Source organism: Camarhynchus parvulus, chromosome Z (genome assembly GCF_901933205.1).
Source record: "Camarhynchus parvulus chromosome Z, STF_HiC, whole genome shotgun sequence".
Lineage (NCBI taxonomy): Eukaryota > Metazoa > Chordata > Aves > Passeriformes > Thraupidae > Camarhynchus > Camarhynchus parvulus.
This window is the reverse complement of record NC_044601.1, coordinates 61,185,145-61,199,784: the sequence shown is the minus strand read 5'-3', so window position 1 is coordinate 61,199,784 and position 14,640 is coordinate 61,185,145. Positions and strand designations below refer to the sequence as shown.

The 14,640-nt window shown below is 39.0% G+C and overlaps 1 protein-coding gene across 10 annotated transcripts in view; it reads left to right on the top strand.

Moving 5' to 3' along the window:
- UNC13B (unc-13 homolog B) overlaps positions 1-14,640 on the top strand; it is a 207,969-nt gene that overhangs the window by 45,250 nt on the left and 148,079 nt on the right. For 5 of the 10 annotated variants that reach the window (XM_030969548.1, XM_030969542.1, XM_030969549.1 and 2 more), the window contains exons 7-8: positions 68-125; positions 11,450-11,485. The exons of 1 other annotated variant lie outside the window; for it this stretch is intronic. In XM_030969548.1, coding sequence (XP_030825408.1) covers positions 68-125; positions 11,450-11,485 — 94 coding nt within the window. The remainder of the gene's footprint in view (positions 1-67; positions 126-11,449; positions 11,486-14,640) is intronic. 4 more of the 10 variants (XM_030969552.1, XM_030969550.1, XM_030969546.1 and 1 more) reach the window with 1 other exon arrangement.

The following is a 14,640-nucleotide window of genomic DNA, read 5'->3' as shown; positions in this document are numbered from 1 at the left end:
TCATAAAGTTACCATGTGCTTTCTTATCTCTGTATATTCCTTCCTATTTTTTCTTTCCTTCCTTTAGTATCCCTTTCAGGAGGAAGTCCAGAAGAAACCATTGCCCAGTGCTGCCTCCCAGTGTTGTAAGTTAGACTTATTTCTTCTCAATATTTTTTTCTCTTTCAATGTACTTGATTTCCTTTTGTGGTTAGATGTCAAGTGATGGTACATCTGACCAACATTTATGAAAAGCTGTGCTCCTCAAAATATTGCTCTGCAGCTTCTGATGCCAGGAAGTGAAATCAGGCATTGAGTCTTGCACTTGCTCTTGTCCTTGTATGCAATAGGCACAGAAAATGTGTTCAAAGTCACTAAGATTGTCAGACCCTTGTAATATTTATACCAGTAAGAAAGCTGTGTTTTTTCATGTGACTATATTAGGCTATGTTCTGCTAAAACTTCTTGTGTTAAATATAATTTTACTGTTATTGCTGTTTAATGAAATTTTAAGAGGCAGAAAATAGGTGGAGACAAGTACTACTGGTAGCCTTTTAAAATGCACCAGAAATTTGTGTACTTGATGTCTAATTTCTTCACTATTACTTTTCAATGCTGCGTTGATGGATGGAAAAATATTTTTACTAATTTCTGCTTGTCTTGTCATGCATTTTTTATGCTTCTGAAAACACGGATGGAAAAATAATATAGCACTTACTGTATCTGATGATCTGCAAAATTAGATTTCTGAAACACTGCTTTTAACATGCAATACATGAAAGCTCAACGATGTCTCTTGTGAATGTCTTATCTGCTTTTGGCAGCAACATTAATAAAATTCAAGCCTCATAATTTAAGCAAATCTTTTATCCTGTACTTCAAATCCTTTAAGATGTGCATATTACACATTGCAGGCTGTTTATCCATTAGGCTGATTATAGGATCTCCTCAAAACTGATAATATTAGAAAATGCTAATTACTGTTTACCTTTTTTGAGTAGAATTAATTTCTCTGTATACTATTGTTATGTTCTCTTTAAAGTATCTTCAACAACTCTAGACATTAACCAATTGCCTAGGAAACCTGATTGTGCTGTGTAGCTGGAGCATGTAGAACTCTATATCAAAGTATTCCAGTAATACTTTCATTCCAGTTCATTCTAGGCAACATTTTCTGTGTCCTCTCATTTTGGAAAAAAAAAAAGTATGTTAAGAATAAAGCAGAGGTTTCTTGTTTGGTGGGGTGGTTTTTTTTGTTTGTTTGGGTTTTTGGTTTTGTTTGTTTTTTGTTGGTTTGGGAGTTTTTTTTTTGTTATTGTTGTTATGCTGTTCTTGTTCTGCTTTGTGGTTTTTTTGTGTGTGTTTTGTTTTGTTTTTTAAATGGTTAAAAGGGTACAGTTGATTTGCTGAGCCTGTAAATAAGAAACATTTTGGGAGAAACTAATATTTGATTAAATCATACCAACATAGTTTGCAGAACCCAAAATATCAAAAAGTCAAAGAAAAACTGTTTGCTGTATGAAATGTCCAAGAAATGAATGTGGTATTTGCTGAAATTATTTTCCGGGCTCTGTGCCCTGGGCTTTCCTTTTGTTTGAGGGAGGCTGATTTGATTGAATCTCCCAAGTATTGAGATCTATGGGTAAATTAGAGGGAATGCTTCTGTGTGGGGAAAATAGCTGCACCTGTTCCCAGATCAGGGTGCTTTTACATCCCCCTGTAGCTGGTTTCTCCTCTGGAGAACCAGCTGGGCTCTTGCAGACAGACACAATGAGAAGCAGCACTATGGCCACCCTTGTTGTGCTGCCTGTTAACAGCCTGCATCGTGCTGGAAAGTGACCTTTTGCAATATTCAGTTGAAGGCCCTGTGGTTTGAACAATTAATGTCACATAGGAATTAATATAATCATTCATGGGGTTAAAACACTCGTTAGAATGGATGTTAAACATTTCATAGCAGTCTGTTGTTAATGTATTTAAGAATTCTCAATAAAGCTGATGGCACTGCATGTACTTTGGCTTGTTTACTGCCTGCAAGTATCTGATGCCTGTGAATATCTATTTACATGGAAAAAATACAAAATAGACATTTAATATAGAGGTACTTTTGGAAAATGAACTCTGCCTGCATCAACTTGTGCATAAGAGTTGTCAGCTTGCCTCAATACAGCACAGTCCTTTGAGACTTAAGAGTTTAACACAGAACAAGCACAGATTGCATCTCTATTGAAAGCTGACCTGACCTTTGCATGTGACACAGGAGCTCAACCCTTTTTACACAGCAGCAGGGTGGGTGTCCTTTACCACACTAAAATGTGTTCAATATGGAATGTTCTTACTTACCATGTGGGTAAGTAATTGGTAGGTATATTTTTAGATAAAATAAAAACATCCTCGAGAACGCTTAAGGCTCATCCAGTTTTCCACCACATCGTTTTTCATTTTCATCTTCTCGATGTGCCAGATGAGGTGTGGTTACTCTTTGGAACAGGACAGCAAACTAAGCATTTAGTTAGAAGAAGGAAAAAAACATGCTCCGTATGAGTATGTTTTACTCCATGAGAATGTTTTCCGAGTCCTTCAAAACCCACAAAATTATCTTAAAACCTGAGGCACTATAGAACAAGAGTTCTGCAAAACATTTCACATAGCTTGCACTTAAAAAAATAATTGTACATAACTGCACGTGCCACTGGTGTCCTGCTTGGCCATTCTGGCCACTCTCAGAAGACCATTTTGATGTCCTTGTTCCAGCTAGAGAAAATACTACTCCAGCAGGCAGGTTCAGGTTGACTAATTAGGAAGATACATGTCCTTGCATGTTAAAATTAGATTACACTTCTGCCCTCTTCTGCATCTGTACTTTCCACACGTTTTTTACCTTTTCCAAACCAGATTTTCATGTGGTGGTTTCCCACTTCCTGCAGGGATGCAGCTTTTTCTGTTACCTCCCCTGAGTAGAGGCGGGGAGAAGGATGGAGCAGGATGTGAGAGAAGTGGCCCCATCTGAAAGCCAGCCTCTGATCTCAGGGTGGGTTTTTGTCCCTGGGCATGTGTGGGCTGCTGCCTTGGCTTGGTGCCATGAGAAATCTCAGCCCACACTGGGAGCTCTAATGTTTCCTGAGATTGTTGAGCTTTCAGGCTCCCTTTTACAGTCTCAAATGCTGTTTTGTTCTTAGAAGATTCTGACCCATAATTTCTGAGGTAATGTGGGATTTGGGCTTCCTACCTATTCTTAAATGAGGCAGGTGGTCCTGTTGCATATACAGTCTTTTCTAGGCCTTGCTGATTTTGGCACTTTTGCCTCTTTCTTTCATTATAGTTAACCATTTCATTTTTAACTCCCAACTGCTGTGTGTCCTTGTGTATTCCTCCTGCCCCAGAATGATCACATGCTTCCAATTGATTGAACTTTCAGTGATCCCAAGCGATAAGCAAAGCACTGAAGTGTCCATGCATCCAGTTTTGTTTGCCTTTTTATTAAATGTAGTCATAATTATTAAAGTTTTCATATGTCATTGTTAGAAAACTGCAGCATCTCCATATTGGCTTTTACCCACAGCCTGAAATTAAATGTAAATTGAAAAGAAAGCAAGGTTTTCTTGTCTGGAAATTCACTTTAAATTATGCAGATTGAAAACATATTATTTGATTACTTTGGCATTGAGTCAATAAGCTCTGAGTTATTTATTGTGAAGAGTTACAGAAATGTTTTCCTTGCATGCTCAAGATAATTTCTGGACACATGGAAGTCCATTATAATCCACAAGTGAGTCACACTGTGAGTATTTTAAATGCCGCTCTGATTTGGATCAGTTTCAGTGCAAACTGGGATGAGAAAGATACTCTGCATCTTTGCAGAATCAGTTTGGCAGACTTGGTTAATATCAGCTGCTGTAAATACTGCCCTACACCATTTGTCAGGGAATTTACAAATCTGGAAGAGAGAAAGTTTGTTCAGTATGATTCTCAGGAAAGATAACCTAAGTGTCACTTACTGTCCCTTTCCTGCTTCAGTGTTTTTCTTCCATTTCCTTTAGTCCTTTGCTCTGTGAAATCCTTGGTTAGCAGAGTTGTGGTGGGTCTTGATGTTTTGTTGTGGTTTATATTTTTGGTTTTTGTTTTGGTGGGGTTGGTTTTTTTGGGGGAGAAGGGTTGTTTTGCTATTGTTTTTGTTTTTTGTCTTGGTTTTTTTTTATTTTTGGTTGGTTTTTGTTGGTTGATTGGTTGGTTTGGGTTTTTTTAATATACATTTGTTTGTTTTGTTTTGGATTTTCTTTTTTGTGGGGGGGTTTTGTGTTTTTGTGTGTGTGCGTGGTGGTTTTTTTTTTCTTTTTGTGTGTATGTGTGTGTGTCTGTGTTTTATTGTAGGTTTTGTTGTGCTTCTTTTTTATCAGAAGAAGGTAAAAATTTTTCTTGGGTCCAGATAGGTACCTGCAGTAGGTTGTTACTGGCAACAAAAGAAGCAATAGCTTCTCATATACTCTTTTACCAGTAGAAAGAATCAAAGCCAGCCTGTGCTTGGTCTGCCATAAGATGAGATAGAAAAAAGCAAGATTACATCTCTTAATGCTTTTTGGAACACATGTGTGTGTGCACATGCATGCAGGAAAAAAAATGCTGCAGTTGGTTTAGATACATAAGCAGCTTTTTATCTACTTAAAATCTGGCAAAATGTTTTATACACATTTTAGAAATGGGTGCTGTTTGGTGCCAGATCACTTTGTTGTGGTGACCCTTCTTTGCACTGATATTTGAAGAAATCTGGTTTTGCAAAATTCTTCTAATTCCTCTGCATGCACTGCTATTTCAAAGGTACCACAAAGGCTGACTCTGAGATGTTTCATTCCTGATGCTCACTGGTTTTCTTTTTGGGAGATCAAATTCCACTGATACATTGGGAAGGCTTATTAATTCCCCTGAACAGACTGACTCTAATGCTGAGATGATGATGCTTCCTATGGCACCGTTGAGGAGTTTTGTCTGCTTAACAGCCAGATGGTTGCCTTCCCTGCTCCTTACTCCCCAGCAAGCCCCCAAACACTGATTTTGTATTTGTGCTGTACTGTGGATGCAGCATTTTCTGCTGCCATTAATGTGTTACTGTTGTGGGGTGAATGACCCTGTTGCAGCAAATGGCAGAGTATTTACTTCTTTTCCTCTTTGGTAATAGTATATATAAAAAAAAAAAAAAAAGTGATCTGCTCTACCAGTTTCTCAAGGCCAAAAAGCATCAAAACACCTAAACAGGCCAGAACATGCCACTCCTAATTGTTCACAGAGGTGCATGATCCGTGACAGTGGAGGGTCAGGCAGCATTGAGAATGCTGGGAGGTGACACTGCCCTCTTTGTTGTAAAGGTGTGTGCTATACATCAAGATTCTTGCTGGTTTTTTGTGGTTACCAGCCTGATTCTGCGCTTAAACAACAGAGGTCAGCAGCCACCTACAGCATCTCTAGTCCACAACACTTTGGGAAGGGTAAAGTAATCATAATAATGGTTATTTTACCCTTCCCAAGGGTAGGTGACCCTGAAGATCATGTTGCAATCGTGTTGTATAGCTGTGCTGTAGTGGGAGTGGAACTTCTGGCTGCAGTGCAGTTACAACTCAAAAGACTGTTCAGTGTAAGTGTAATTCAAAACAGCACACATGAATGGCTTTATTTATTTATTTATTTATTTAAGCTAGGCCAGGGAAAAACTGTTTTAGTCCATACAAGGGGAACCATTGTATGAGCTTTTTTGCGATAGTTTACTGCTGGGCTGGGAAAGCTAGATGCTTCTCCTCTCTGCTTCTGGGTGACTGGCAGCTCCTGTTTCTCTTTGTTTAGGATAAATCCCCTCTGGGATACTTGTTTTCCTGTGGCTTTGTGGCACTCACTCTCTGGGCTGACTGAAGGCATGATAGATCTGCTGAAAGGAACACAGATTCAAGGTTTTATTCTAAAAGATCTGTCTGCAATTTCAGGATGAAGCTGCTACTTCAGGACTGGATATGCCCAAGGAAGAATACTCAGCATATGAAATTTTAAAATAAAAATACTGGTTATATTAGGAGATGATGCAGTAACCAAGTTTGATGTACTGCTGAAATCTAGAGAACTCTAGGGCTTTGATTTTGCTGCTGATCTTCTAAATATGGTTTTTTAGTTGTTGTTTTCTTAGAGTATGGGCTGCATTTTGAAAGGTGGTGACAAGGAAATAGTTTTTACTTTTAAATAAAACCTGAATGTGAAGTTCTTACTGAAATGTTGAACACTGCCAATACTGACAAGTGTTTCTATAAGCAGTGATCAGACAAAGCAAATATTCATTTAAACACTCTAGCTTTCATAATTTGTCTAGTGCTCTTCAGGAAAGCTTATTTTTTTTCTAATGCAGTTTTTTAAGGACTTTAAACTTTATTAGTCATCATTTAATATCATAGAAATAGGAACAAGTCAATTTGAATTTTGTTATGACAGTGAAATATAAACTGTTTAAAAGTTAAAGATTTTAAACTGGTAGAAAAATGATTCCCGAACTTTATGCACAAGCCGTAAATATGTGTCCTCCAGCAGCGAGACTTGTACTTAAAGTCCGAGATTAAAAGTCAGAAGAAAAAAAGGCACCAAATCTTTTATCTCTGCTGCTGTAGATTAAATTCCTCTTTGCTATTATGCATGTATGTCATGTTTGGGGATCAACTGTAGTCCAAAATTGTATCTCAGGAAGGAGTATATAAATCTTGTCTGTAACAGTGTTTAAATCTCTTAGCCAAATAGTGTGTGACTTGGTAGCCTGGAAATTTGTAAGACAAAGCAGCTGCATTAGGCATCAGTGCAGTGGTAGAAATGTTACAACTTTCCATTGAAGATAAAATTAGGTGGCACTCTTCCTTTTTACTGTGGTTACTGATGAGGTGCACAAGTTTGTAATAACTTAGTGGTACACTGGATGATTTGATGTAGATCCAAGCTCTGCTTAAATTGTCAGATCTCAATCTGATTTTGTTTAGCCAACATAAAGGTGGCCCCAGAAGGGCCATCTTGTTTAGTGAAATAAAATACTCAAAAATTTCAGCATGAGCTGAATGTGGTGAACTGGGGAGCAAGGAGGGCACTCCAGTGTCACACTCTGGTACCTGTCCTTGTCTCTGTCAAATCCTTCTAGCTCATTTGCCTCTTGTGTTTTCTTATCTCCTTTTATGCAGAGGCCTTAGCCATCATCTGGAGTGTTCCAAAACTGAGCTAGAAATGGTGGTACTTGTTATAAAACCTTCTTTGGCATTGTGCTTACTGAAAACTTGACTTCCTTCTAAAAAGCTATTCAATGTATGTTTTCTATTTTAGAAGCTTATTCCACTAAAATACCACCTGTTTAGTTTTGGGAAGTACATTGAACACTGGAAGAATGTAGATTTTTATGGAATGTGAGATCTGTTCACACTATGTTGAGGGTATTAGCCATGGGAATAGGAGATTTTTTTAAGCACAGATAAAAGAACTGACCAGAACATTCTGCAAATGATACTTTATCAGAACAAAATACACTATCAGGAGTTTAGTTTGCTTTTATAAACTTACTTAGATGATTTCTGTTTGTGCCAAACATGGGATATAACAGGGGGATTGAATAACTCACCAGCATGACTATAAGCAGTGGTGAGCAGCAAATGATAATGTTCTGACAGAGATAGTAGGTCCCAACCAATCTCAGAGGCTTGTGAACAGACATGAAACAAAGTGGCACACAGGCAGTCAAATTAGATGGCATTAAAAACTTGGAATATTCTGCTTTTTTACAGTGTCCCTGCTGATCCAGGCTTGACAGTGTGAAGTGGGGAGGAGGAGTTCCTCCTTGAATGGTTGCATAACTGAGGCACAGAACAAGCATATGTTATATTCAGCTAACAGTGGGAACTTAGATGTGCTTTATAAAATGTGTTAATGACAAAAATGTTTTAGCTTCCAAGCACCAGGCTGCTTGCATTGCTTAGTCCTTAATTGGAGGTTTATATGAAACCTTATTTTTTGAGTACTGCAACTTACAGATACAAAATAATGTGATAACCAAGACACACACTGTTGGTATTTATGAACACATGGAGTGACTAGTCTGACTTGTCTGTGTCATGTATTCCATTGTTGCTGTATGTTGTTGTATGGTTTTGGAATTACAACTTCCCATTTTCTATCTGTCTGGACTTCTTGGTGTTTTTAGTTTGAGTTTGCACAGGTTTAAATTTGTTCCAAGGGTGATCTGGAAGGGATGTTTTCTTAACAAATCATGGTTATGCATATTTCTTTTATGAAGCAGAAAAACAACTTGAAAAGGCTAAAAAGAAATTCTGTTTTCATTAACCTTCAAAATATCAAGACTGTCAACCCAGGTCTTCTGCGATTATGCTGAAGGACTGAGATGTATCCTGTTAGCTCCTGAATCTTAAATGAAGCAGCATATGTGTTGAATCTTTAATAAATTCATTTTTTTTCCAAAATGTTAGACACTAAACTGAAGTGGGTGTTAGTAAAAACAAACAAAAGCAGAGTTTTGAGCTTCTGTCTGAAAATCCCTTACTCTCTGTTTTTGCACCTCTTTCTCTTTGCTCCTGCAGCATTGCTTTCCCCAGTCTATAGCTGTAGCATAGCCTGGTCAGCCAAACCCAGCTTCTCAGTGTGAGAAAATGTGCAGGGTAAGGAGTTGCTGTCTAAAGGCAGCTGCTCCTCTCCTTGCCCTGCCCTGCTTGGCATTGGCTGCTATTTGCCTTGGACATGGAAATTCTGTGGGTTTTTCATGCTATTCATAAGGAACTTGGTAGCAGCGAGGTGGACAGGTAAGTAGCTGGCTCAAGGTCATCACTGTCAGCTTGAGGACTTTTTTATCTGTGGGCGGTGGTAATGCTTCTCCTCCAAGGACAGACCTTGTATCCATGAGGGTTGTCTTAGCACTTGGTGGTTTTCTCCTTGTTGCAGTTTCAAACAATGGGTAGTGTTGTGCCAACCATCAGGCCTTTTTCTGTCAGGGAGGTAGTGGTTAGGAACATTCTGAGCTGGTTTCAGAAATCACTCATTCCCTCCATGCAAATTGAGTACACTGGTTTGTGCAGAGGCTGGCAGTCTGGGATTTTTATCTTTGTGAAACCTGGAGGACAGATAAGCTCCATTTCCTCTGGTTTTTCTGATCTGCATACCAGCTTAGGAAATTTATAGTTATCATCTGGTGTTTCTTCCCCAGTTGCTCTGGGGTTTTACATGTGCATTCATTTGTGAATAATGCCATGCATTTCACTAGAATGTAGCCTGACTGCAATAATGCTGTATCACTACAGAAATTTTTCTGGATCTTTGGTAGTAATACAAGCTGCTAATACTTGAATTTTCCTTCCTTTGCCTCTTACTGTTCACCTGAGATACAGACATTTTGATGGAAGGATGTGCTGGGGTTGCTGTTACATGTGTTAGTGTCTTGAGATTTTCAGGAATGAGATACATGTAAGCTGTTGTTCAGCTTCTGCATTAATAGGAAATTGTCTTTAATGGGAATTCTTGGTTACAGCAAATCAAAGCTCAGTGCAGGGCTCTGTCAATATCTCCCTCTTTCCTCAGTCCCTTTTTATATGTCCCTCTCTACTGTCTGTGCTCTCCCTGCCTTTGGTTTCCATATCCTTTCTCCTGGTTGTCTCCCCTTTTAATCTCTTTGCCATCTCTTTTACTTCTGTTTTCTTTGCCAGCTTGGTTTTACATTCCTCTTTTTCTTCTCCTTCCCCCCTGAAATAACACTCAGACCTCTGTCAAACCTGGTATTTAGGTTTTTTGTTGTGAAAAACGAGCCTGAGGTGATGGCCCTGTGGTCAGGATCATGCAAACAGTGTTAGTTGGATCCTGGCAGGTTTCTGATGCATTTGGATGCATCTTCATCTCACCAGCACACCCGGCTCAGCTGAATTGTCACTCTTGCTGCTGAGTGGCATTTGTCTTATCTCAGGCTGTAGATCGTTGCTGCTTGACTTGATGGACTTCAGTTCTCTTCTGTTGTTAAATCCAGTAAACAAGAATTTCTGTACACAGCAGAGGAATAAACCTTTGTACTCTATGGTAACTGTGCGTGTTCGGCATTTTACCAGTGGTTCTTTCTAAATCAGCACCATAAAAACTGTCACTCAATTTGTTCCACTTAGTTAAGGCTGCTTCCTTTAATGACCAAAGCAAACATACATTTGTTGCCTTTTTTTTTTTTTGCCTTTTTTTTTTCTGACTACTACTATAGGAACCAGAAGATAATGACCTACCTTTGAAATTCTACCAGATATAAAAGTGCCTCTTGAACCTGAGCAATGCCTGTGCTTGTGCCTGTGCAAAGCACCACACATGTTTGTCAGAGCCTAATCCAGGGACCTTGAAGTACTGATGTGCGTCTGAGGGACTGTGTTGCTTTGTAGACCTTTTGTTTCTGAAAAGAAAGGAATAATCTGATTGTAGCTCTCATGCATCTCTATGCCTGGCTGGTAGCTAGAGAGGGTAGCCAGGACAGAAAACTCTTGCTCGTTTTCTGTCTACATGTGATGAATTTGTTTATTCTCAGCTGCACTTTATGCATCAACACTCTTGTAAATATAACTTTTTAAAGTGTTTTTTTACACTGTCTTCTAGAAATGCTTGTTCTGAAGCATTTCTTGGAGTTGCAAGTTGTGTGTATGGTTCTGAAGTGATTTGAGGGCTGTATGTACTGGTTTGTTGAATCCATGGTGCTGAGTATGACCTTGGGGTGACAACATGGGTATTGATAAGTAAAAACTTTAATGTCTTACAAACTTGCTGTGCGGCTTTAGCATGAATTTGTTTTCACCTTCAATTTTAACATGGAAAGGTTTCCTTACTGTTGCAGGATTAACTTCATGGGTGTTTGCCTTAGAATGTCATGAGAGCCCTTAAGCTTTTACCAGTGTGTATATCTGCCTATCTGCCTACTATTCGCTTCACATTGTTTACATGCACACAGTTTTTCATGCTATTATTGTTGAAGTGATGCTCATCACTGGGTTAACTTTGTTCTGGAAAGGGGGCAGAAATGGAAATGTGAAGTGACTTTTGCCACTTGATTTGCAGAGTTTAGCCTGGAATCAGATACTGCTCTAAACTGAGCTCTGGTTTCTGAGACATTTGAGTATGCTAGGGAATAACAGTGTTTAACTGCTCTTGCTAGGTTGACTGATAAGTATTTTGTCTACTTATGTTAATATATGCATGTTTGCTTATCAATTCTAGGAGTTTCTAATGATCTTAGTTTTCAGAATGTCTTATAAACAAACTGGACATGAGGTGCAAGCCTCGACATAAACGTAATGTAGTATTTATAAAGAAAAAGATCTCTTAAATTTTCAAGCTCACAATCTGCATTTTATATACATGAAAAGTATGCTTGTGGTTTGTTTTTTCTAAGCTTTCTTTTTCCATTCCTATTCTTTTCTGCCATTTGTGTTACATGCAGGCAACTGGAGTTATTTCGGATGGGGAGAGCAGCTGAGTACGTAACAGTTTCATTTCTTGCAAGCTTTCTGATCGTATAGTGATGCAGCATGCTCCAGTACAAGGAAAAGTGGAAATATTCATGCATATAGAAAGTCTGTTCCGTTGTATTTTATTTTACTTTCACTTAGTCTTCATATTTGTGTGGATGGATGGCTGTTCATTTTTTCACTTTTTAGCTTTGTTTTGGTCATGTTTTATATGAGTTGCTTGTGCCTTCCACTGGAATTTGAGGACATGATGGTGTAATTGGACTGTTACTCTTGTCCTATAAAGTGATTCTAGTTTTTCCTTGTGTGTGTTTTATGTTGGTCTTCATACCTATGTGAGCCCAAAACAGTGTTTGAAGTAATAGAAAGACACAAGGAAATCTGTAGTCATTGTCTTACTAAGATGAGATATGGTGGAAGTGTATTCCAAATACTGCAAATAGGAGTAAATCTGAAAGAAGAAAGGACTGTTGCACACCACTGAGGTTGTAGGTATTGTGTTATGTTCAGCCACAGTGGGACAAGTATATCATGGCAAAAGTTGCAGGGATTTGCTTTCACTAGTGCTGAGGAAAAACTCAGATACTGCAGCTGTCTGTGATCTGTAGAGCTGATGCCACACCTGGAGATTGCTGTGTTAACTTTTGGTTACGCTGCAAAATTTTCGTTCTTTGTTCTAGAAAATGTGCCTTCACTTTCTGAAAGCGCTACAGATGCTAATAGGCAAAGTTGAGCAGAAGATCAAGATACAGTGTGTGGCTTCCATAGTCTTTAGAACATGAAAGGGTTGATCCATCAGTCTTAAAGCAAAGGTGTTTATTCCCTGTGTGCAAGACAATAATGTGAGTGTTGCTTAGGGGAGCATGCAAAGAAAGGTCACTGTGGCTGCCTCCAGCAGGGCAGAGATTCTACTTCATGCTCTTCCATTTTTGACAGAATGGAGTTTGTAGAGGATGCTCTTACTGCTTTGGAGCCTAATGTCCAGCTGATATTACAGTGCATTTCATATGTAGACCTGTTCTGCATTCTAGAAGTCTTCCACTAGTGACTTCCCCATTTCTTCTCCCACGAAATTTTTTGTCCTCCTTGTTCTCCTGTCTTTGATCAAATGTAAGTTCTTTGTGCATTGTCAGTGTTGACCAACTCACTTGTGCTGTCAGTGCTGGATGTTTCAATTGTTTATTCTTGGAGGTGTGGTAGGATAACCGAGAGGTAGCTAATTAGCTTTTTGACACTAATGTAAGAAGGACTAGTGTCCTAAATAGCTTTCTTTTCCATTTTTGGGTATTTGGAAGGGAAATGGGGTGTTTAGGCATTAGTCAATGAGAAGTCTAGGAAGGCTGTGTACATGTATTTCTCCTGTTTATCTGGAGAGTCAGTGTGTGGTTGTTTTGCTTTAAAAGGTACTTGTATTCATGAGGGTCCCTCCATCCCTCCTTCCCCTTCTTCCTTGCAGTGCTGTCCTCTTTAGCATCCTTCCAGTCAGCCTTGGGGCTGTGTTATTGGTGTTTCCAAGTGAGCTCCATTAGCTTGACAATATAATGAAAAACACGCTTCTAATTGTGATGTTTAAAAAGCAGGTGAGAAGGATGCAGCAGAAACAGCATATTGGTAGCTGGAAGACTTTTTCCTGGTGAGAGCTTCATGCAAGAGGAGTACTGTAGCACAGACCCTTGTTAGTTGGGCAGAGGATGCTTTAGGAAAGAGGCATCTTGTACTGCTGACCTAGTTTCATTTTAGGAAAGGGAAGGGCTTGAAGAAGTAGGGTAGATGTTCAAGGGAGTCTTTGCACTTCAGCCTGTCAGTTCTGTTCTTGGCTGATGAATGTTTCAGCAGCAGAATATTTTCAAGTGAGAAAAACAGGATTATGAAAGCTCTTAAACTGGAGACTTAGTATTGCAAACATACTGTCTTAAAAATATGCAAATTTTGAATGTATTTTTAAGCTGTGAGGGCAATACAATGAACTAATGACCTGCAAAGTTCCATTTAAATAATTTCTCAAAATCTTGGCAGTTTTAGCATAAAAAAGATACAGAAGAGCCTCAAAAATCAGCCTTGTGTCCTTTTGAATTTTTTTTCCTTACTTCTTACTTCAGTAGTCCTCTTGCAGCTAGTATGCATTTTGGTTATAAGATTTTAGAAAGTGTATTTATCAGGAGTGACCAGTAGTTCAGTAGATGATGGTGCAGTGGGATCTGAGACTTAAAGAAGGAAGCTGTTGGCAGCTATGATTTTAGGTGTTTAAATGGATGATAGGAGGGGAAGGTGCATTAATTGCAAGGCCCATGGTATAGACCTGGCAGAGACTTTTGCTGACCTGGAAGTTATTCCTTCAGTTAGTACACTTTATTTTCTTCTACCATTGTTAAAATAGACAAAAGCTTTGAAAAGCTCAGTGTTTGTTTTGGAGAATTTATAAGGGTTTTGCTTTTATCCAAGATTTTGCTCGAGTTTGTAGAGGATAACTAAGCTTGGGGCACTGGACATCAGCTCCCAGGGGCTGATGACACACTATGCTAGGAAAAGCAGGAGGCAATTTCAACTGAATATGTTCTGAGAGGAGCTCCTGCTGTGCCTCAGGACCTTAAACCAGGCAAAACACTTCTTCAAGTGCATTCATCCAGCCACCTCTAATAATTTTGCTGCTAGTTTTCCTTGTTGTCCTGAAGTTTGATGCAAAGAAAGCTGCCAGAGGCTAAAGCAGTCTAGTTGAGCTGGCATAGCAGGACTGTCAAAGTGTTTTTGAGGTCAAGATGTTAAAATCTCTGTGTTCTATCCTGCAGCAGTCATGTTGTAACTTCTGGGGGTGGGAGTTAGCGGGGGGAATAACAGTCACAGAAGGTATCTCCTTCCTTGATTTTCCCCATTCTGTGAAATCCTACTGTGTGATGTGACTGCCCTAATGGGTTTTCTTCTTATGCTCCCTATATGCATGAATATTCAGTAATGAAACATGAAGAGCATGCCTCTGTCCTGCGCTGCAGCCTTACCCACAGCTCTCTACTCAGTAGGTCCAGTGACAAAGAAACAATTTTCATCCCTTGACAGCTCTTTGGTGTAGTGAAATTTCTCAATCTGTGGTAAAAAAATTACTGTTTTTTTATGTTTATTGTTGTGTGTCTTGTTACCAGTTTTACTGATCTTCTGAGACTGAGGCTAA